Here is a 25098-nt window from a genome sequence, read left to right as displayed (position 1 = left end):
TTTGAATTATAAAAGAATGCACTGTTTGTGCTACCCGGTATTTACGGAGTTTTTATTTAGCGTCGGTGTCTGTGCAAAGCGCAGAACTTTGAGATGACTGGCAGACAGTGAACAGGAGGGGTTATGGAAGGATAAGAGTCGAGACCTCATTTGAGGGAGTGTACGTGCATTTTCCTGGGATGTGGGCAGGAAAGCCCCTGAATACTCAATCAGGATACGGCCCCTGGTCCGAGATTTTATCCTGAGTCTCCCTAAACACGAAGCAGTGGTGCCAACTGTGCCATTCTCTTTTTCAGTATACGCTACTCATATCAGAATTCTTAAGGCAGATCGTGAATGTTTCATTTGGACGTGATGACGTCATGTTCAGAATAACGGCACGGCTGAGGAAAGGCAAGTGTTAAGACGGAGCCCAGTCACTGTGTAATGTTAAGAAAAACTTAAAGCTATCCCTGTAACAGGGCGTCGAGGCCCATAGGGCTGTGAAACGTCTAGGCTCCCACTTTTTCTAGACAAATGGGTCACAGATGGAGGTGAGGTTTGTCAGCCTTACGCACCGGCCACTCTTTACTCCCAGGAAGATTCCTGGTACTCATTATTGCTGGAGGATGAGTCCACCCCAGGGTCATAGTGCTGCCGGAAAGATTAGGTCAATTAGAAATCGAATGACCTTATCTGGAATCGAACCCGCGACCTTTCGGCTCGAAACATGGTGCCTTAACCAACTACGCCCCCCCCCCTCCACTGGGTAATTTTATTGTGTTAATTGTTTTCTCCAAATAGCCGAGTTTTTGCGAGTATTGTGTAACAGATGGTGACTTTGTTTCCTCGATCGCTGTGCATGTCATTCAAGACATCTTCATTTCCGGTACATCATTCCGAAGTGAGGGCCTAAGAAGAAACGGAAGTGAGAGACAGTTTTACACGATAATACTCCGCGGTACGACTGTTACTCTCCATGTTCACAAACATTGTGCCGAACATGTAGGTACCAATCTGCACCGTAAGCAGTGTGATGTCCAAAATGGAAATGTCTTGGCATGATTGTGCGCAGTTCCATCACAGCGATATTGTAGCTGTAGCGTCCAGAGATTGCGAGCCCAGTTTCTTGCGGACAGACGGACGGACATGATGAAACTAACAGATGGTATTGAAACTCAGAAAACATGGCGTGTTATTGTTGCTCTATGTCAGTTGTGCTCTGCATTGCCTATGATGAGTGTCAGGTGTCCATGTTTGTGACGTACAGAAGGAGAATTTCGCAAGAGGGGGCCCGAAATATGCTAAAAGCAGAAGTGTTGTGACTGTGAAGTGTAAGCATATAATGTGCATGGAATTTCTGTTTCCAGCTATACTCGTATGTCCAAAATTCGAATTCCTCATTTAGGCGAGTGCATCGTTCTTTGGCCAAACAGGATAATCTTAGTGAAATGGTAATCCGAAACCAATTCATGCGAACTGCCTTCCTCGAACATTGAATATTTAGGCTTTCCCCGTTACAGAACCCAACGACTCCTTGCTAGTCACGAGATCCTGCCATTACATCCTGAATCACATTCAGCAATATTAAATTAATTAACCGTTTAATGACTGCATTTCATAGTCAATTATTTAAGGACTGGCGATTTATCGCCCATCAATTTGTACTGGCGCCAAACCCCGTGAGAATTACGACCAGAGAGTTCTTTTTTTTTTTCAGCTGAACGCTTAAGGCCATATTCTCTGAGGAGAGGATGGGGTTTTCTGGTATAAATAGGCTTGACCTTTGTCAAGTGTCCGTACCGCACATGTGGCATATGTCTGCCTGGTTATGGGGAATGCCTTTCCTAACTGTAGCTGCAGTTCAGCATTTTATACCCCGAAAATGGGCAGTTTGATAGAAGTGACAATTTGGAATGAAGACCCTCCCTCATTGGATTCGAAATGTGTCCCTGAAACCAGAGCCACGTCCGTATGTAAGTCTTGCAGCTGCTTTCTGAGCTCATAGCTCTGCCTCCAAATGTCTTTTTGCATTGAGCGGCCTGTGAACTCTAGCAGCCGTTTTGTCATTAAATAACGTTTTTGTAACGACCATTCTACAAAATTATAATCAGAAAATCTGGTGGGAAGCAACCAATATTCTGTTACCAAAGCACCAAAATATTTAGACATTGTGACCCCTCAGAAACATTTCTGTTAGCATTCGGATCATCTCTGACTTTGGGTTAATTCTTCATAAGCCTTTGACATTGTTACATAACATTTTAATAGGTTTTGGGACCTCCAGCATTTTTATTCACATAATGGAAGCTACAGACTAGAAGTGTTTGGAGCCACCAATGTGTCGCATGTTATCATCAAGAGGATCTGTGTTTGAAATGTGGTGATCTAGAGAAACTGGTGCAGAATCTCTTCATGATTCATTCCAGCAAACACTTTTTTTTATTGCTAGTGGGGTGGGACTAAGTCCCTTATACTGCGGCCACTTCTGGCCTATTGTACCAGACCCAGATGATAGGTGAGGGTGATTGTGGAGAAATTGGTGGAATGAAGATTGGCAGGGGAAACCGAAGTACTCTGAGAAAACCTGCCTCAGAGCCACTTTGTCCACCACAAATCCCATTTGTCCAGACCCGGAATCGAACCCGGGAAGCCAGCTACTAACCGTTTGAGCTATGGCGCAGCCCAAAACACACTTCCTTATTCATATTCATTTGTCTTAATGGTTGATATAGAATTTCTGTATTATATGATTTTTTGTTATTTCCCACAGCAATGGAGGTCTTGGCTGTGCTTCTGGTGACTGCTGTCACAGTTGCTGCATTTCTCTTTGTGTTCTGTCGAGACCCGAAGAGAGCTCGCTTTGTGCACCTCATGGAGAAGCTGCCTGGCCCCTTTGCATACCCTGTATTTGGTACCGTGCTGCCATTCTTGTTTCTTTCACGGCCCCGTGAGTACAGCCTGCTTAGTCCATTACACTACTACACATTACTTTAATGTCTATATCTGTTTTAATATTTATTTATTTGAATATTTGATTTTGATCTGGGTTTCTTATATTTTGTGCATAAATCTTAATGTTTATCCCATTTGGAAAGAACCAGTCTTGATGCTGTGTAGTCTCGGTACTGAGTGTGTTGTTAAATAACAACCCCTCCACCCAAAGAAGTAAAGGAAGGAATGATCATTTGTTAATTTTACTTAGATAATTATTTCAGTTCTGTCCTGAAGATGGAGGTTTCAGAGTCCTTCAAAACTTTAGCAAATATTATGAGATTATATGGCATAATAACCTGTAAACTACAATTGAATTTTCATTAGTTAACACTGTGGATATCCTAACTCCCACTTACATTTTATGCTTTATCTGACACATGAGTTTAAGTGATGTAAATGTATAATTTCACATGTCCATGAGCAGCATGCTGTCAAGGTATGTGGGGCAGGGGGTGGGTTGTTAGGTTGAGATCTCAGCATGAAGCGAAGGTGAGTAGTAGCATAAAATTCAGGTTAAGGATGAGCTATATCTCCACTCCCCCTCTACACCTTTCTGGTGTAGTGTTTATATGAAGTGACAATTTTACCTCATGGAGTTTTTGATATGAACAGATCTGGAGTTACATCTCATTAGCTCAAGCTGTTTCCCACCTCAGCGGCCCGGGTTCGATTCCGGGTCTGGTCAAATTGGATTTGTGGTGGACAAAGTGGCATTGGTGTAGGTTTTCTCCGAGTATTTTGGTTTCCCCTGCCAATCTTCATTCCACCAATTGCTCCACAGTCGCCCTCACCTATCATCTGGGGCTGGTACAATAGGCCAGAAGTGGCCGCAGTACAAGGGACTTAGTCCCACCCTACTAGCAATAAAAAATATGTCTTATTAAATATAGTAGTATGAACTGAACCTAAGGCAGGGAGTTATGTGTGTTGACAGAGAGATTCAAACTGTTGGAGCAGCGAATCAGGACGTACCAGCCACTCTGCCGTTCATGGCTTGGGTCCAAAGCCATAGTTAATGTTACACATCCAGAACATGCCCAGGTAAGTGACTACCTCTGAGCCTCCTGAATGTTACGGGGAATTTCCCCATGTAAATATGAGTGTATCCCCTCACATGTATATAATATGAGTACAATATTAAACTGGACCATAGACACACACATAAATATCAGTCTATGGACTGCATGAGACTCACACATAGGATCACGTTTTGGACTTCTGTGAATATTATGATGCCTCATGGAAGCAAGGAATTTGTTTACTGGCCAAGAAGACCCTGTAACATGAATTCAGTGAAGAAGTTTTGTTTGAAATGTTTTCTTGATCATTAACATATGCGTGCACCCATGTTTTTCAGTTATGGAAGTTTGCTTTATAGGCATTATGAAACATCATGAAATTCATAATGTGGGCCCTAAATCTGCAATAAATGTGAAACATTTTGAATGGAAAATGTGACTCAAATTTAGACAGAACTGCATGCTTTTAAGAAACAGTTATTTGTTAGGATATTGAGATTGCATGTATCAGTGCGATGTGTAGCCCAGAACTGCCAGATTTTGAGCATCTCTTGGTGACATAGGCGGGAGGGTGACTGGTAGAGTGGTTGCAGTTCTCATCTTATTTTGGATTGTGCAGAACATCACCCTTGATATTAGGTGCGTCCCTTGTCACGACGGCATGTTATGTTCTCAATGGAAGAGACGGTCTCCAGATATGGAGACTAGCTGCGAATACATTGAATAAGCAGTTGTGGACGGCCAACAAGGGTGGTCTTCCAGTTTGGGGGTTGGGCACAACTTCTCACTGTAAAAAATAAGCTTGTTATGAAACGTCACCAAAGGTCTTGGATTTGGATTCTTTGGATAGGGACCAGTAAAGGGCTCTTGTGAACCAGGTAGTGAACCCTTGGGTTCCATAAAATGTGGGGTAGTTCTTGAGTAGCTGTAGAGATGGCAGCTTCTCAGGAAGGGCTCTGTTCCATGAAATTAGTTTGAAAGAGTGCTACCCTTGTTGAAGTTATCTGGTAAGAGGCAATCATTTGTAGTTAAAATTTTATAGTTTATTTCTGTGTATATACTCGTATGTAATGGATAAAAATGTGTGTTCTTTTTATGCTTGTGGTCTGAAAGTACTTAAATAGGCATGCATCTCCACTTGTAATGTGGGAGTCAGTGGAAAAGTAGAGTTCACATTAATAGAATTTCATGATACAGTTTCAAGGGCATGTCCCTTGTGTAGTCCTGGGGAATATTATCCCCATAAGAACATTTCATTTTACTTCTTCAGCCTTATACGTATAGCGTCTTTTGTTTCAGGTACTATTAAACACCATCAGGCATATGGAGAAATCATTCACTTACAAGTTCCTGCACCCTTGGCTGGGAACTGGGCTGCTGACAGCATCAGGTAACATGCCTCTTGTGGATACTGGTAACCACTTGCTCTGAGTGGTTATACTCGTACTTAATTCAATTCAGTTCAATTATACTTAAGAGTTCACTGTTGGAGTTCCTCAGTTGAAATTTGGAATACTTTACAGTTTTATTAGTTCATTTTTGGGGAAGAATTAGTTGTGAAATAAATGTATTCTTTTCATATTCAGTGGGACCACTTCACAGGAAAGCTTTATATATTAATGTCAAACTGCAGCTTTTGGTATGTCAAATATAGGTTATGTCTTCCAGGAGAGTGAATAACATGGAGCTCTTTCACATCCATGTATGAGGAAATAATATTGACTTCTTCTTTGACAAGATAACAGTCATATTGCAAGATCTGCAGGTACTGAGAGCAACAAAATACAGAAAAGTGTGGGGTTTGTGTGTGTCTGAGGCTGGATTTGAATTCTCTATATGCAGTTTTACTTTGGGGGCTGTCAGTAGCTAGACTATATAGCACTGAATTGTAGGATGATTGGTGAATAAAGAACTGGAAAGGGTTTGGAAAGAAGCTGTCTTGGTCAGGTTGATGTATAATCCAGGAATTTGCCTGGAGGAACCAAGTAAAAGCATGATAAACCTTAGAATGACCACTGTTGTAGTTGAAATTTTATGTGAATATTTTCTGAATTTGAGCTAGGAGTGTTACCACTTGCGTGCACTGCCAGGATTTTTTGCCAGTTGGGCGAGGAAAGTAGTCCAACTGGGAAAGTCAGAAAATTTGCTTAAAAACTTGTTATTTCATATGGTGCTTACTGATTGCCCTAATGTATTTGGGATAGAAGAATGATTTTTAAATATTTTAATTGTTGTTATTAATATTTGGCATAATTCCATTTCTTCGACTTAGTTTATTAATACGGGAAGGAGAGGCAGATGCCAGCCCCCTGCTCATGCCTGTGTTACCACTTCCACTACCCATGCAGTAGTTGCAGGGTTGTGTAGACTGTTATACAAAACCCCTCTCATAGTGATTTAATGCTCTTTTTTGTAACAGCACAGAAACTATCTTGACACGCTTTAGTATACATCTTTGGTGACAAATTCCAGTGAAACTTCATGAGATGTCTTAGAAAAGAAACATGAGGATATACGGACTCAATCTTTTAATTATGTAAGTTTTGAGGTTTTTGCGGCGGTGACTATGAAGAAAGCAGTCTTCTGGGATGTGGCGCATTCATTTATTCATTTCCTTTATTTTCCATATATCCATACTTACTTACTTACTTACTTACTTACTTACTAACTTACTCACTTACTTACTTACTTACTTACTTACTCACTCACTCATGGAGCTGAGCCCTTCTGGAGGAGCCGCCAATTCTGCAGCTACTCAAGAATTTCCCAGCATTTTATGGAACCCGAAGGTTCATTACCGTGTTCGCAAGAGCCCTCCACTGGTCCCTATCCTGAGCCAGATCTAACCAGTCCATACCATCCCATCCTATCTCTAAGATCCATTCTAATATTGTCCACCCACCTATGCATTGATCTTCCTTGTGGTCTCTTTCCTTCTGGCTTTCCCACCAATATCCTACACGCATTCCTCGTCTCCCCAATTTGTGCTACATCACATGCCCACCTCATCCTTCTTGACTTGATCATTCTAATTATACTTGGAGAAGAGTACAAGTTATGAAGCTCCTCATTATGCAATTTTCTCCAACCCCCTGTCATTTCATCTCTCTTCGGTCCAAATATTCTCCTCAACACCCTGTTCTCAAACACCCTCAGTCTGTGTTCCTCCCTTAATGTCAGAGACAAAGTTTCACATCCATACAGAACCACAGACAGAATTATAGTTTTGTATATTCTCATTTTTATGTTTTTGGACAACAGACGAGAAGACAAAAGGTTCACAGGTAAAAAACCTAGGATGTGGAAATAGCCCCTTTGATAATAGATGTGTCCAGATACCTATAATAAATTACATGAGTTACATAATTAAAATTACATACATTAGTTAGTTAACATAGATAATAAAATAAAAAACTTGTTACAATTATAATTAATAAACATAATTTAAAAAGAACATTACTATAAAAACGTAAAATTAATACAGTTTCATTTAAGTTACCCAAGTTGACCGAATTAAATGCATTACAAATTTACACACTTATGACCAATTATCTTTCCTTCTTTCTTTCTTTCTTTCTTTCTTTATTTCATTTTCCCATCAATCAGAACACATTGATACAGGACTCGTAATATCTCAATGCTGTCAGCAAAAAACATATACAGGCAATTCTACAGGTAAACAATACATATAAATCATGCTTATCAAAACGAAAAGCTGCATAAGAATCAAGACGAAAGATTACATCAACCAGCCAAAAAACTGTATCAGATCAGCAGTCAGATTATAAATTATTTGTAAGAAGCAAGGTTCTCCATTCTCCAATCTAGATATTCCCGCAATGAGTAAAAGGAGCCAATATGGAGACTTTTTTTAAGCCGTGTTTAAACTTATCAACATCATTTGTCATGTTCTTAAGAGTCTGTGGTAAATTATTAAATATCATGATCCCGGAACCTTTTTATAAGTCGAATGATGTAAATCCGCCATGTAGATATTGTGTTAACTGACGCTTCGGAGGAACATATCATCTCCATCTTCAGGGTAGAAGAAAAAACAAGGAAATCCACCTGCTCACGGTGGTTCTTCGCTTGTGGATTTTCTTCTTACATCCCAGATGACTGCTTTCTTTTTAATTATGTGTTCATTTCATCAATTGATGAATATTAGGGAGTGTTTCCACAGTGATAAAGTGGCCAGAGCCTGAAACTAACGTTTTGCCTCATAAAAGGTTATGCAGGAGCGAATGCATACCTCCAGCCAAGCATACATCTTAATGGTGTGGCCAGGGATGTTAGGGAGTGGCAGGTGCTGACCATGTCATGCTCTTGGCCTCATTTATAAAGAGAGGCCACAGAATATGACACCAATTCCAAATTTAAACTTAAAGAACAGGCGATATTAAAGAAATATACTCTGAAGATGATCTTTGTATATTATTTGGAATTCATTGCAACATAATCTGCAAACTTTTCAGCTATATTCTCGAGGTATTTGGAAATAGTTTTGAAGATTTAAACACATGGGACCTATGCTTGTACAGTGAGGCTCCCAATGATCAAGGTGCCTTGGGCAGCTGCCCACTTTGCGTATTGGATAAAGTGGCGCTGAGCATGAGGCATTAATTAAGCATAGGGATAAATGTACTTCATTTCTTACCAGCTTTGTATTTCACATTTCATAAAGGTTGTACATGTTTGTCATGAATTATTGTCATATAATTATATCATCTTTCTTTATGATCAGGTCAGAAGTGGCACACACACAGGAAGATCATTACACCAACCTTCCACTACAGTATTCTAGACAGCTTTGTAGACGTGTTCTCTGAGAAGAGCAAAATTCTAGTGAGCAAATTGCGGAAGGAGGTCGGATCTGAGGGCTTCGATGTATATCCATATATCACTCGTTGTGCCTTGGACATCATTTGTGGTGAGCTTATGGCATAGGCCATAATTGTTGGGTCCCATGCGCAAAGTTTAAGCTAGTCACCAATAAAACTAAAGCTTGCTGTTTCACAGAGAAGATGGTTAACTCACAGAACATTACTATTTCCGGAGAAGAAACAACTTCAGATATAGAAGCAGTAACATATTTAACTTATGTTGTTGTGTCACCGAACAGAACCTAGGTTTTATTTTCTCCTAATAAGGAGAATTTTGTGATGCACGTTTACCAATTTATGGATTTAATTATTTTATGTAACAACAGAGTATATACAGCAAAGTGAAGATATAGATCCATGTATTCTTAATCTAGACACTAGTTGGAGCTTCATCTTCACGCCCCGGCCGTTGTACCCCTAGGAAAAGAGTCCTTGGTACCCATTGGATAGGAGGCTGGGTGTCCCCCAGATACCTGCATTAAAACCACCACAGCGAAAGAGATCAGCTCATTGTTAATCAGTTAATGCAGCATATTTATAGAGGAGAGAATGGACTTCAGAATGAAATATATCTCTTACTGTTTGAAGGTCATTTGAGGAAAGGATTGTACGGCCTTTTGTGCAGTTGCCTTTATTCCAAGCAGCCATATAGTGCCGTGGTGGGGCTTGATATTTAAAAGGTTAATTACAGACGACTCATCACCTTTGTACTCTCCATGTTACACCCCTGTGGCGAGAATCTCTGGCACTTATTGAAGTGGAAGCTCAGTGTGTCCCTGAATATTGTTGCAATGAAGAGAGAGAGAGAGAGCTGCTTCTGTTGGGAATTTTATAAAAGTTTACACCCTTTTGGTCCATTTACTCAATTTCGAAATGGCATATGAGTACTCACACTGCTAACTTATTGTGAGATATTTATTAACAAGCATGACTCTGTGACAGAGTGAAAGGCAAAGAGCTTACCCAGGGTAGGCTTGTCTTGTCTAGCATGTGCGATGGAGTAACCTCAGATATATTCATGTTGGGAGTATAGTGACTAGGCTACATGCTGGATCACAGAGGAATTGAGATTCATTTCCTAGCAAGGGTTGCAATCTGCAGCATCTAGACTGGCCCTGAAGCTCACCCAGGGATACAAAGTTATCTTTCCCTCAGGAGGCAGAGCATCCAGGGCATGAAGCCAACTGCACACCTCCATCTGGCGTCGAGGTTAAGAAATTGTGGATCTACACCATCGTTCCCCTATATAAATTTATTGTGATATTCTTAATTAAGTGTAAGGACAACTTTATATCTGCCTAGGTCTCCATGTACTTCTGAATGTAACAAAGGACAGTTTGTGCTTCTGAAAGATGATGTATGCTGGTCAGAGCTTGAACTCCACTGTCTCTGAGATGAATAATCTGGTGGTGTTGTGTGTTGCAGAGACTGCAATGGGGACCCCAGTTCACGCTCAGGAAGATCTGGAGTCCACGTATGTCTCCGCTGTGTATGGGTGAGTGAGCAACATGTCTCAACAAATGTCATGCTGTTATAACTGCTGCACATCAGTCTGCATACCGTCATGTAATGTTGAAGCGTTCTGTTTTCTGGGAACGTCCTGTGAAAGTCAACCAGCATCTTGGAGGAACATAGTGTGCTCATTCATTCATTCATTCATTTTCTTTATTTTCCATATATCCATAGAGGTTAAAGACCTAGGATGTGGAAATAGTCTCTTTGATAATAGATGTGTCCACATACATATAATAAATTACATGAGTTACATAATTATCACATACATTAGTCAGTTAACATAAATAATAAAATAAAAAACTTGTTACAGTTATAATTAATAAACACAATTTAAAAAGAACATTACTATAAAAACTAAAAATTAATACAATTTCATTTGAATTACCCAAATTAACTGAATTAAATGCATTACAAATTTACACACTTATGACCAATTATCTTTCCTTCTTTCTTTATTTATTTCATTTTCCCATCAATCAAAATACATTGATACAGGACTCGTAATATCTCAATGCTGTCAGCAAAAAACATATACAGGCAATCCTACAGGTAAACAATACATACAGATCATACTTACCAGAACGAAAAGCTGCATAAAAATCAAGACGAAAGATTACATCAACCACGCAAGAAACTATCAGATCAGCAGTCAGATTATAAATTATTTGTAAGAAGCAAGGTTCTCCATTCTCCAATCTAGATATTCCCGCAATGAGTAAAAGGAGCCAATATGGAGACTTTTTTTAAGCCGTGTTTAAACTTATCAACATCATTTGTCATGTTCTTAAGAGTCTGTGGTAAATTATTAAATATCATGATCCCGGAACAGTAAGATACCTTTTTGGACTTAGTTAATTTATAAGTTGAATGATGTAAATCCGAACTTTCTCTGGTATGGATACTATGTATATCAGAATTTAGTGTGAAGGTATCCATATTTTTAACAACAAACATGGATATTGAAAACATATATTGTGAGTAAAACGGAAGAATATTTAGCTACCTAAATAATTGATGACAAGAGTCCGTTTTTCTAGCTTTCATAATGACTCTGTTCTTTTTTGAATTTTAAAATTAAATTACTGTTGGCAGAATTGCCCCAAAATATAATTCCATAGGACATAATGAATGTACATAGGCATAATAGGTCATCAGTGTTGAATTTCCTTGTGTCTTGCTTATGTGTGACTTAACAGCCATATTGGATGAGAAGAACTTTTATTATAATACAAAACAAAAACGAATATAAATCACTATTACCAACTTGAACATTTTTACATTACTAGATTCTCAACAGTCAGTAGACTCTCCTGCGACACAACGGAAGATAAAGTTCTGATGGCATAAACAGCTGAACTCAGCTTAATTACTACTTGAATAATGTTATCATTTCAGGACAAAGTACTATCAATAATTAGTCCAAGGAATTTGACATTACAAGTGCTGTGGATTAGAGTATCACTATACTTGTATAATATATTTAAGTTTTTTAACAGATTCAATTTTGTTGCAAAGTAGACACAGTTGGTTTTACTTAAGTTTAGGATTAGTGAATTGTGTGAAAACCATTTCGTTTAAGAGTGAACCTACCAAGAAGCTCTGGTTGCTGCCTGCTTTGTGTTGGTTTCTCATTTGTCTTACTCTTCCACCTTGTAGACAGAGGCAATATATGTACCTCTGAAACATCAGTTGACTTCCACTGGACTACATGGCATTCTGTCCCAGAAGACAGAACTTGTAGCCACCTCTGTGAGAATATAAAATTATCACAGAACATTTTTTTCCTTTGTTATAGTCACAATACTGACAGCATCATTAAATAACAAACTACGAAGATATCCCTGTCTTTAATTTGTGGGGTGGGGTGAGACAGTCTGCTTGGTATGGCCTATTTGAGCAGCCAAAAATGGTGGTGGTAATGTTGATAGACAAATGTGGAGCATTTTTGGTGGGAAGAGAATCATCAGAGGAAATCAAAGTACTTTGAGGAAACCTGTCTGAGTGCTGTACAGAACTATTAGGCTTATTTTGGACTCTATCCATCGTCTGGTATATATATATAAGACAAAAAACCACAACGTTTCGGAGACCGGATCTGTCCCTGTCCTCAGGTGGATTGGGCAAGATAGATCTCAGTTGGGCTCAGAAGGAGCTAGTCTCAGTCACTGGTCCTGCCCCATCCAACTGAGGATTGAGACAGATCCAGTCTCCAAAACGTTGCCGTTTTTGTCTTGTATATATCAGAAGATGGATAGAGTCCAAAATAAGCCTAATACTTCTGTACAGCATACACCATCGTCAGAATCCTTTCAGGTCTCTCTGTCTCAGTGCTGTTTGCACACTGCAGATCCCACGTGACCTGACAGGCTGAAGCAGAGCCACCTCTGTGGGAAGCCAGCAACTAACCATCTGATCTATGGCATTGCTATCCTATAACATACAAGACACATAAAATTTGTCCTTTTTTCGTATGTAGCAGTTGTCAGACTGTTTCTCACAGTATGCACACAGCTCATTAGAACTGGCTCATGGGAAAAGTATTGCTCAAGTTCTTTTTTATGAATGGATTAAATATTAAAAAAATACTGAGAGAGAGACATGTGCCTAAGCTCGGTGCCATCCAGTCTACCCCAGTTTGCAGTCCTTCAACTTCTAAAAGTTATCATACATGGCTTCGATGTTAAGCAAGTTTGTAATATGAGTATGTGTGCAAGATATGACTCATCATTCAGATAACAATGTTTGACATCTCTGGAGATATGAGGAAAGATAATAGGAGAGAATATTAATAGATAATCCAGAGATTTTCCACTAATCAGTCAGCCTTGGTTTTTCACTCTTCAGAGATTAGCAGATGAGAGTGTTTGTTGACCCCCCTCCCCTCCCCTCCCCTCCTCATAATCATCATCAGCCGTGCCATAGCTCAGGCTGTTAGTTGCCGTCCTCCCGCCATGGCAGCCCAGGTTCAATCCCAGGTCAGGTTATGTGGGATTTGTGGTGGAGAAAGTGGCACTGGGGCAAGTTTTCTCCAGGTACTTTTGTTTCCCCTGCCAATTTTCATTCCACCAAATGCTCCATAGGCATCTACTGTCTGTGGCTGGAACAGTAGGCCAAATAGTGTCTGACATACCAAGTGGACACAATCTCATGAGATATCTGCTGGCACACTTCTGTTGGACAGTTTTCCAATTCTTAGCTTATACATGGTTTTGAGTGTGAAGTGAACTGTACTCATTTAATTGGAGAGATAGCTGCTTAAGCTTGGCTTTATGTATAAGGGTCATCCAGAAAGTAAAGACTACTAGCACAGATGCGCTTCTTGCTAACTTTGCCTGGGATGTCCCCCCCCCCAATCCACCCTACAGTCCAGACCTGGCTCCAAGCCATTTTCACTTGTTCACACACTTGAAGCAGTTTTTGGGCAGCATGCACGTGGGGATCAATGAAGAAGTGAAGAAGACAGTTAAAAGACTGGTTCAGTGGACTCTTGGCAGATTTCTATGATTCAGACATAACAGAAACTTTGTCGGCATTATGTAGAAAAATGATACAAAGTATGTAGTAATGATTTAAAACAAAATTTTGTACTTTTATTCATTTATTTTTCTAATCACCAACTGGTCTTCACTTTCTGGACAACCTACACATTTCACAATTCAAAATAATTGATAAAGCAGAATGGCATTGTCTTCTTACAGCTGCCTTTTTAGGGTTATCCAAACTTCTTGGTATTTAGGATTGATACTTAAAGTTAACAACAGAAATGTGTCTTATCAAAAGGAACTGTGCCCTGGTGAAGTATTCAATATTATAAAATGGCTCCAGAAGTTAATAGACAAAAATATCCATTGTCACCACTGCCAGACCTTACCTGAGTCATTGCCAGTTGGTCACCATCCTTGATATGGGACACAGAGTCAGGAAGTTGGCAGAAAATGATATAGTATTGTAAAGTAGTTAATTTTCCTTAATTTTTATGATTAATGTTTAATGATTGTGACGAATGAACTTGGAGTAGTAAGAAGTAAAAGGTTGTATTTCTAACAGTGTCCCTTATGGGGATCTATGAATGTATGAATGGCGATTGCTTGCTTGCTTTTACTTTTACTTACATATTTATAACTTTTAACGATGTACTCATTGACAGTGTTTTTGACAAAAGGCTCAAATTGTGATGCACATGTATAATTAAGTTGTATCTATGTAATTTATAATCTTATTACTTATTAGCGATGTACTCATTGACACCGTTCCTGCTAACAGTCTCAAATTGAAGGACATTTAACTTATATTTATGTAATTTGTATTCTTATTAATTTTTTGATTAGATTGTTATTGTGCAGAATCACTGTATTTGACTTGTTCCACATCCTATGGTGTCTACCTGTATCTGGATTTTACGGAATGTAAATAAATTGAATTGAATTAAGATCTGGTTCATATGTTGCAGTCTCAGTGAGCTGACGCTGCAGCGAATGGTGTACCCGTGGCTTCATCCACAGTCTTTATTCCAGCTGAGTTCACAGGGCAGGAAGTATAAGAAATGTGTTACATTGCTACATGACTTCACAAACAAGGTATGGGATGACACGTTAGGCAAGTGTAGGTTGCTGCTTCTCAGTTCACAATATCCCCTATCACTTAAAGTTCATTGGTGAAGGGGACTGCAGTTCCTAGCGCTCCTGGTGTCTGGTTTTGTGGCTGACACACAAATCCACCCTTCAACCCCAGTGCTCATGACAGAGTTGTACCTAAAATGTACAATGTGATCCCTTGAGAGCTTCACAGAAATCATTCAGTCAGTCAGACAGAAAAGTATGATTCTAAAGGTTTCTGATGGTCGTGTATAACACTCATTATTGCTGGATTGTTGGTCTTTGTCCATCGTCCAGTATTCTGAGAACTACAGAGATCACAAGTTTCAGAAACTGGATCTGCTCGTGTCCTGAGGTGAGGGCAGAGGCACCTATTGTATTGGGCCCCTTAGAAAGAGCTGACCTCAATGACTGGAAAACCCATGTCAGTATAACTGCAGCTAAATAAATGCCTGAGACCAGGTAAAAAGGTGGAGTTATCCCTGTTAACAGGCCATGAAGGGCTGTAGGGTTGTGAGACGAGGCTCCCACATTATCTAGACAGTCTGCTCACAGATATATGGTTGTCAGCCTTATGCGTCTCTATTAGAGGCTGAGAGCCTCCCCCAGGGCCATAGTGCGGCTGGAAGGATTAGGGCAATTGAAAAAGTGCACCTCATCGACAGTGAAACCCATGACCTTCTGCCCTGTAGCATATGCTTTGTGTATTTTCCTGTCATCTCCCTTTGAGAAAGCCTGGTCTCAGGAATTTATATAACTAGTTATACTGACATGGGTGTCCAGTGATTGAGGTTAGCACTTTTTAAGGGACCCAACAGAGTAGGTGTCTCCCACTCCTTCAAATGAGGATGGTAACAGATCCAGTTTCCAAAACACTGTGTTCTTTAGATTATGTGACAAAGTCCAAAAACCGAGCAATTCCAACTGTTACACATCATCATCCCTGATCACCAGTATTTCTAAGATAAACTGCTTCAGTCTGTTTAATCCACACATTTGGACTTGATAGACCAATATTTTATACACATTGAAATTTCTCTTCAGTATAGCCATAACGAGTTGTTGAACCACCTACTGTGATGTGAGCTCATGCCTTGTGACCCTTTTTTTTTATTCATTTACAAATATATGAAATTTTTCTTGAGGATTATGTCATTCTCTTCCTCTCAGTTTTCTTCCACATCCATGTCTTGCATAGGTATCGTACTCAAACATGAAGACTTGTTTCAGTCAGTATTACTGGACTTTTGAACTTTGTCTGTTGTCTTTAAGTCTAAAAACTAGAGAACACAACGTTTCAGGAACTGGAATACTGGACAAAGGACATACTCCAAGAACACAGTAATTATAAGTGTTATACACCATCGTCAGAACTCCTAGAATCTGCCTGTTTCAGTGTTCATCTCACATGTTACATTGCAGCACAAGAACTAATGAGGCTGATTATTTAAATACTAACAGAGGCTTTGGATTTCAGTTGGCCAGCACATAATGCATAAGTTCATGGTGCCACACACCACATGACAGTAATCTGTGCTTTCATGTATGTTCAGCCCAGCAAATGGTTGCATTTGCAGTTGTTATAGCTATGTAGTGCTGGAGGGTGTCTACACAAATGTAAGGTGAAAACAGGAATCAGATCTGATTAGTAAACTTGAAAACACACCATTACAGAATATCCTTGTGTTATTTATGGGTAAGGTGGTTACTGTTCATGATGTTAGAAATAGTAACTGTAAGGTAAAGGCCATGAAGGCTCATAGGGTTGTGACATGTCGAGGCTTCCACATTTTCTAGACAGTCGGCTCATGGATGACGGCGAGGTTGTTAGCCTTACGCACCAGCCGCCCTTAGCCCCCAGGAAGATATCTGGTGTACTCATTTCTGTTAGAGGCTGAGTCGACACCAGGACCATAGTGGGGCTGGAAGGATGAGGTTAACTGAAAAATCCAGTGATCTCATTGGGAATCGAACCTGCTACCTTCAGGCTTGTAGTATAGTATATTGTATGCATGAGAGAGAAAAATGCATTCAAGGTTGTAGTAGGAGGAACGGAAAAGAGCACTGAGAAGACCTACCTATCAATGAGAGGATAATATTAAAATGTAACTTAAGATGGAAGGATGTAGACTTGATTCATTTTGCTCAGGATAACATTCGGTGGTGGGCTGTTGTGAACATGGTCATGAACCTTCAGATTCCATATCATTGTGGGAAATTCTTGACTGACTGAGCAACTGTTAGCTTCTCAAGAAGGATTCTTATCTATTTACTTTACTATAATAGAGAATATGTTGGTGTTTTCATGACACACCGAATAGTAGAACTCGCTTCGGAGTTCTGTGTGTTCACAGGTCATCAAGGAAAGGAAGTCTCACCGTGCAACTATGAGGCCTAAGGCAGCAGAAAAGAGCATCAGTGAAGATGAGGAACTGGGTAAGAGCCAGTCAAGCGATGTTGTCACACTGTGCTACCTGCCACATAGCGATTATGTACATGCAGTTCAGTCAGTGTCATATATAAGCCTCATATATTCAGAAGCCGTCTGGCATCTGCTGTATTTCAGGTGGTTGGTTTGCTGGCTTCGCAGCTTCCTGTCTTTTCTCCCAGCTGGAGTCAGGCGTGATTTGTGGCAGACATATCTGTTTGGGGGTGGATTTTCTCCGAGTTCTTGGTTTCCCCTGCTAATTTTCTTCCTCACACCTGCTTCACATAAATTAATTATCATATTTTTGATACTATATAGTTTCAAATACTGACAGTACTGACTAACCAACCAAAAAACGTGGAACTTGCTCAGAACTCAACGAGAGCACCAAATACCCCAAAATTGTTTCTTGTTAAAACTTCCTCGAGGTAAAATCTTGAGTTACATCTTGTGATAATTTAAATTAAGCCTTTTAACCATGAACTTCACATAAGTCATATTTAAAAATTCAGCTCCCACTGCACAGAAAACAGACTTAGTCTCCATTACAGAGACAAAATAGGTTCCTGTTGTTTAGGGAAATAATCAGTGTCTTCTATGAGAATTGTAGTAAACACTTGAGTACAATATGTGGGAAAAATGTGAAATTCTAATTGGGTCACAGTTGCTTCCTTTCACATTCTTTTCAATCAATTAATTATTAATCAATCTGAGAAACTGACAACATCATTGAGTACACCATAGATAGATATGTAAGTTCGTAAATAAATATGAATTTGATTTGTTTCATTCTGGCCCGTCACACTAACAATATTATAAAAAGATAAAACAATTCCATCCAGTGTGACTGGTGAAGATTTTTCTTATTTCAATTCTTCATGCACTTACATGTTTCGATTCTTAGAGACCATCATCAGAGGGACATCGATACAGTTTGGAAACCACTATTACAGTAGGTGTTCTGTATACAATACAGACAATAAATAAATGGATACAAAATCCAGAGTTTTCACAACTACGAACAACCACAGGACGACATCAAAGAACCTTCTCAAGAAAGACAGGCGGCACAAGTTCGGCCCCATCAGGAGAGGTGATAAGAGAGAGGATACAAAGCTATTTGGTTTATAAATTCTAACTTAACTAACAAGAGTTTAAAAAATTTTAATATATCAAGACAGCCGCTGTAGTTGTGAAAATTTTGAATTTTGCATCCATTTGTGTATTGTCAGCATTATATATGTATATACTTGTGTTGCCATGGCAAAAGCTGCATTTAGGAAGAAGAAGGATCTTTTTACCAACAAATTGGACTTAAATTTGAGGAAGAAACTAGTGAAATGCTACATTTGGAACATAGCTCTGTATGGGGCTGAAACATGGACACTTAGGGCAGTAGATCAGAAACACCCGGAAAGCTTCGAAATGTAGTGTTGTAGAAGGATGGAGAAGATCAGTTGGACCGATTATGTGAGAAATGAAGAAGTGTTAATTAGAGTCAGTGAGCAGAGGAATATCCTACACGAAATAAGAAAACGGAAGGCTAATTGGATTGGCCATGTTTTATGCAGAAACTGCCTTCTAAAAGAAGTTATTGAAGGAAAGATAGAGGGGCGGATAGAAGTGACCAGAAGACGAGGAAGAAGATGTAAGAAGATGCTGGATGACCTTGGGGACAGAATAGGATATTTTCATTTGAAGGAGAAAGCTCTAGATCGCATTAAGTGGAGGAATTGTTTTGGAAGAGACTGTGGACCTGTCGTCTGACAGATTACTGATGATTATGATGATGATGATGATGATGATACTCATGTATATTTTAACACTCAGAACACCTATTGCAATAGCGGTTTCCAAACTGTATCGATGCCCCTCCGATGATGGTTTCTAAGGACTGAAACACACAAGGGCATGAAGAATTGAAATAAGGAAAATCTTCACCAGTCTCACTGGACGGAACTGTTTTATCTTTTTAAAATAAATATTCTCTCACAGGCAAGAAGAGGCGTGTCGCTTTCTTGGACATGCTGCTAGATGCGTCTGAAGGTGGAACAAAGTTAACAGATGAGGAGATAGGGGAAGAAGTTGACACATTCATGTTTGAGGTAGGTATAAAGCAGGGATCAGGAAGGCTGCAAATTGCAGCAGTTTCTGTCCTTTCAAGCCATTGACAAGGAACTGATCAAAGACTTTCAGACACCATAATGCCTAAAGGTGTTCGGTAAATAAGTTGTGTACATGTCAGAATATTAAGAATTTACTTTAAGATATGTTTGACTTTCCTTACTTAATTTTATTACTGCAAAGTTTAGTGCCTCGGCAAAGCAAGGTTAAAACTTAGTAACACAACAGGTATACATGTGCACAAAGATAGGAAACAGGAAAAAAAGATATTATTCATGGCAGTGCTGTCTCTCTGAAACCAACCTCCAAGTGTCAGCCAGGTCTGATCATATCATAAGAAGCTAACTAGGACCCAACTCATTAACCTTTAGCATTGGCGCCTGTGGGTGGGGGTCTCTAAAATGCTCCCTGGAACCTTTGCGGACTGTGGACAAAGTAAAATGGTCATAACAGACAAAACAAAATTATTTGATTGAACAGTTTGTTGTTTTAATGCTCTAGATCTCTGTTTGGGAGATGCACAGATCAGACCTCAGCTAGGATGTTTACTATCCTGTCATGTTTTTTCTCAGACTGTCTGAGAAAATGCTGAGGTAGTACATTAATGTACCTTGGCCGATTCCAAATCCCATTGTTGATGGTGTAAAGTTTAGATACTGTTAGTGTTGTAAAGAAGTTCCCGCCCTCAAGAAAAATGAAAGAAAGTAAGTTTATGTTATAATATTGGAATTCCCTTAAGTAATCTCGGCGAGTGTCATATAGTAGGAATGAAGTTAAGAAAACAGTGCAGCTAAGCAGCATGCGAGTACAAATGAACATAACACACATGAGGGCAACTGCTGTCCTCCAGCAAAAAGGCAGATCTGTTGGGTCGTTTTCTCATTGTTAATGCTGTAAGAAGGTTGGCAATTTTCAGTGGAGTCGCAGCATTTGTCGCATTCACAGACTATGTTAACTTGTACTGTACCCTAGAATCAGGCAGTTCTGCCAACAGCTGCTGGATTAGATTTCAGATAAGTGCTTTTGTTTCTCTACAGGGTCATGATACAACAAGTGCTGGGATATCCTGGACGCTGTATTTGCTGGGCCTGCATCCCGATGTGCAGGTATACAATTACTTCAGTGCCGAATTCACAGAAACAAGAACCCGAAACATTACAAGTACAGCAGACATTCAGGAGGCCGGTCGTTCACAGACGGATATTTCTGCTGTATATGTTTATAGGTGATCGTATTCCTCCTGAACAAATGCTCAGACTCTGCCACAACGTCAATATTGTATGTTCTTTATATTTTGTTATTTACAATCATTCATATGATCGGGGATTTTCTCGGAAGTGGCTACATGCACTACTGTCTCCTTGGATATAATGTGTATTGTGACAAATCATTACAGTTTTCAAGGAACCTGCTGTCTCCATCCTCACTTACCTGAAGATGGGGCCAGTAGGTTCCACCAAAATGTTGATATCACCCTACCAGACCACATGACATCACATTCCAGAGACAGTAAACTTCATAGTTACTGCTGTGAGAACCTCAAATCACACTTAGGTGTCGTTTATGTAGGATAAGGTATACCAGGAGCAGAAGAGCATCTTCCAGGGGTCAGACCGTACTGTCACCACGAAGGACCTCAGCGAAATGAAGTACCTTGAGAGGGTCATCAAAGAGTCCCTGAGATTGTACCCAAGCGTTCCTGGTATTGGAAGAACATTGAATGAAGATGTTCAGATGGGTAATATACTTTTAGATAAAATTAAGAGCAGGTTAAATTTGGGTAATGCTTGCTACCATTCAGTTCAGAATCGTCTGTCTCCTCCTCTGGCCTCTATAAACATGAATATTAAAATCCAATACTTTGCTTGGTGTTTTGTATAGTTGTGAACTTTGGTCTCTCACTTTAATTAGTCAATTATATTTTCTTGGTGCGCTCAATTTACTACTCTCATAGTGCATAGTACCTCAGCTCTGTTTACTGAGGACATGAAGTGAGATACAAGTATGAGGGGTTACCCAAAAGAAACCGAACTTATTTTTTTTTTAAACTTATTTATTCAAATTTTAAGCACAAACCTTCAATCCCCTTCAAAGTACTCTTCACTTACACTAATACACTTGTCTAGTCTTTTATTCCATTAGTCAAAACATTGTCTAAATTCATCTTTTGAGATGCTTGACAGCGCCTCCGTCGTTTTTTCCTTCACCNGCCATTGCAAAAACGACGATCACACAAAACAGTTGTCACTATAAACTCTGCCGAAACTAGTCCTTACGTTCTGAAGCAACGGTAGTCGGCTTATCGACTCAGGAATGTTAGCTCTATGCGCTCATAGCGGCAAAACGCGGTACTACAAAAGCTCTGCCCACAAAAAAAATTAGTTCAGTTTCTTTTGGATACCCCATCGTATACTGATGTTTAGAGGAAAGAACTGGCCTTTTTGCCACTTGCCCTTATTAATATTATATAAGTCGGTCAGAGGATGTACTGTGGGTTCTTCCATGCAATTCCATTTACTCCTAGGTAGTTCTGCAATTTCTAGCAGAGAATTTTTGAAGTTTAGAGGGAGGAAGTGAGAGAATTGGAAAAATTAGGCAGTGAGAACCTTAAAAATGTATGCCTTCATAGTATATTGATATTGTAACATGACTACTGAAAGCTGGAACAGTGAAACCAGTGTAGACGTTCATTGCTAGGCAACGACTCAAGCAGGTGACTGTGACACAACAGTAGAACTGCCATTTCTGTGCAAACACGCCTATATAATAATAGAGGAATTGTTAGAAAACAATGTTCTCTCTTCATGCCGCTCTGAGGGTATATAACAGGGATCTCAGGCAGCTGAAGTCTGTGTGGAGGCGGGGTTGAATACCTCCACCGTGACCCTGTGAGTTGTAGGAGGTGACAAAAGGGAAGTCTCAAATCTGAGACAGTAAAATACGGTTGCGAGTCCCAAGGGACTAGGACCTGAGAAAGACTGCGCTGGCAAGGACCAGTAGCATGTAAAAAAGACAGACCCATCCTCTCGTCAGAGAGGACGCCCCACAAAACCGAAACCATAATGTTCAACAGTAATAAATATCTGGTCATGTCAACGCCAAGACTTACTGACTTACTGACTGACTGTCAGTTGCAAAGTGACATGAACTTGGACTGAGAGGAGGATTGTGGGAGTCTCTTTTGACGCGGCAGTCGAAGATGATGGAGAAGAGAAAGTACGGCACGTCATATAGCGGTTTGTGAAGTGCAGTAACAAGCTGTATAAGTGCAATAAATCCGGCCATCAATCCGAAACCCGTCTATAAGTCACGCACTCCCCCATACATGTGGTCTAATTAAGAATATGTAGCATGTATGGGGGAGGTGAGAAAGGCATACAATATTTAAGGAGGAAATCTGAAGGGAAGAAAGGGACTTAACTGAGTATTAAGTGTTTACTAAATACATGACACACTACTAAATTTTATCGCATTCAGCCCATCTTACAGGAAAATATGTAAACATTTGGAGAAAACCAATGCATAGTGGATGTTAATCAAATATTTTATTTCCCCAGGTGAATTCACAATACCTGCCGGTTGTACAGTGCATCTCCACATATACTTCCTCCATCGGAACCCAGACCAGTTCCCCAACCCTGAGAAGTTTGACCCTGACAACTTCCTGCCAGAGAGGGTAGCAAAGAGACACCCCTATGCCTACATCCCCTTCAGTGCTGGTCCCAGGAACTGCATAGGTCAGAAGTTTGCCCTGCTTGAAGAGAAGACTGTCTTGTCCTACATACTGCGTCACTACAGACTACGTGCGCTTGAAAGCAGGGAGGACATTAAGCCAGTAGCAGATCTAGTATTGAGACCAGAAAATGGAATAAAGTTGAATATATCTCTGAGGGATGCAGGGTTGAAGTGAGTGTTGCTAGCTAGCTTTCCTCACAGAGTCTTCGTAGTTCATAGGATGTTGCACAAGCCAATCATAATTTGATTTACTTGCGCAGTGCAGTGCCCATGATTTTGAGCTTATGTTATACTCTATTCTTTCTATGGCACAAACTGCAGGGATGATCTAACATAATGTTTGTATTTTAATTTGTATAAACAGATTGTGATGAATTAAAATGAACATAAGGCATATTTTGAGTGATATGATGGGATGAACAAATAAAATGGATTGAAAAAGGAATATGGGACAAGGGAGTGAAGGAGATAAAGGTGCAAAATTTTGTAGCACGTCTGAAGAGATTTCGCAATGTAATTGTCAGTGAGGTTTCTAGGGGGCACCATAGCTGAAGCGGTTAGTCGCCGGCTTCCCACTGTGGCGTCCTGGGTTTCATCCTGGGTCTGGTCAAGTAAGATGTGTGGTGGATAAAGTGGCACTGGGGCCGGTTTTCTCCGAGCACTTGCGTTTCCCCTGCCAATCTTCATCCTACCAAATTCTCCATCATCATAACTCGGGGCAGGTACAATAAGCCAATCAGTGGCCGCCATGCCAAGTGGACACAGCTGGACTCCACCCCCCTCTAAGCAAATTAAAATTCACTCTTATTACACTCTTACTGAACAATATGATGATTATGCATATAACATTTATGTACCCACAAAACTGTTTTGAAAGGAAGAAGACTAAATATACATTTTAGAGTTTTCTCTTGTGCTATGCTACCATGTTCAGCCATGCTTTAAAATGATTCTGTGTGTTGTCGCTTTTCTGATAGAAACGTAATGTGTGAGTTCTGTTTAAAATCCTTGTCTCCAATGTCTGCTTCAAAATGGTTTATATGCCATTAAGGTGTGAAGTGTACAGAATCATCATTTACTTGGTGGACTGCCATAACAGGAGCACTCAAGACTTTAAGTTCATTGGGCGCTGCGTTCGAATCTTGGCCATGGCACCAGCTATCTGACTGAGACATCTTGTGACTTTCCTCTGTGCCAGGAAACTGTATGATGAGGCCATGATTAAGTCCAAATACTTTCCAAGACATTATTTTTCCATCATCCTGCCAAACAGTGCTACATTATGTAGATAATCATAAAATAGTCCACTCACAAAAAGCCATTTTTTGTTCTCCGATCACAGACTTAAAGCTGAAGCTGATGCCCAAACTAGTGTTACGTGAATAACGTCAGGTGACTGCTTAATGCTGCTGGACTTCTCAGTCGTGACGGAATTGGTTTTAACAAGGCGGCTGATCATTCTAGGCAACTTGCCACCAAACCAGTAGTGAGCTGTCTGTAACCTGTGTGAAATATGTGTGTACATATTTCAGAGTAATGTCGGAAGTATAATCATGCGCATAACAGTAGGGACCTCTTATCCTACATACAATGTATACATTATTCTTATCCAGTTCAGACCAACAGATGTCTCAGACATCACTAAACAATGAGGAAAGTAGTCTTCTGGGATTTTGCACTGTGTATATGTGGTGTTAACCGACGTTTCGGAGTCTGCTTTTACCGGTTCTCACGGTCTCTTTGCTTGCAGATTTCTTATATATTTTTTCTTCTACCCTGAAGATGGAGGCGATACGTTCCTCCGAAACGTCGGTTAACACCAC

At 39.9% G+C, this 25098-nt stretch overlaps 1 protein-coding gene across 1 annotated transcript; it reads left to right on the top strand.

Annotated features, from left to right (window-relative positions):
• Positions 1–1360: 1360 nt before the first annotated feature.
• On the top strand, positions 1361–23671 carry LOC111868024 (cytochrome P450 4C1). The gene is made up of 12 exons (XM_023858366.2): positions 1361–1955; positions 2753–2929; positions 3911–4017; positions 5295–5385; positions 8740–8925; positions 10304–10373; positions 14844–14970; positions 17343–17424; positions 19412–19521; positions 20578–20646; positions 21110–21278; positions 23098–23671. The coding sequence occupies exons 1-12, from the start codon at positions 1811–1813 to the stop codon at positions 23448–23450; spliced, it is 1686 nt and encodes a 561-aa protein (XP_023714134.1). The 5' UTR covers positions 1361–1810; the 3' UTR covers positions 23451–23671.
• The last annotated feature ends 1427 nt before the right edge of the window (positions 23672–25098 follow it).

Source organism: Cryptotermes secundus, unplaced genomic scaffold, assembly GCF_002891405.2.
Source record: "Cryptotermes secundus unplaced genomic scaffold, Csec_1.0 scaffold619, whole genome shotgun sequence".
Classification (NCBI taxonomy): domain Eukaryota; kingdom Metazoa; phylum Arthropoda; class Insecta; order Blattodea; family Kalotermitidae; genus Cryptotermes; species Cryptotermes secundus.
The sequence above is the reverse complement of the archived record's forward strand: the minus strand, read 5'-3'. Positions and strand labels throughout refer to the sequence as shown.

Coding starts and splice junctions, on each gene's coding strand:
- LOC111868024 (XM_023858366.2), top strand. CDS start 1,811: ATGGGGAATGCCTTTCCTAACTGTAGCTGCAGTTCAGCATTTTATACC. Junction 5,386..8,739: donor TGGGCTGCTGACAGCATCAG/GTAACATGCCTC, acceptor CTTTATGATCAG/GTCAGAAGTGGCACACACAC. Junction 14,971..17,342: donor TACATGACTTCACAAACAAG/GTATGGGATGAC, acceptor GTGTGTTCACAG/GTCATCAAGGAAAGGAAGTC.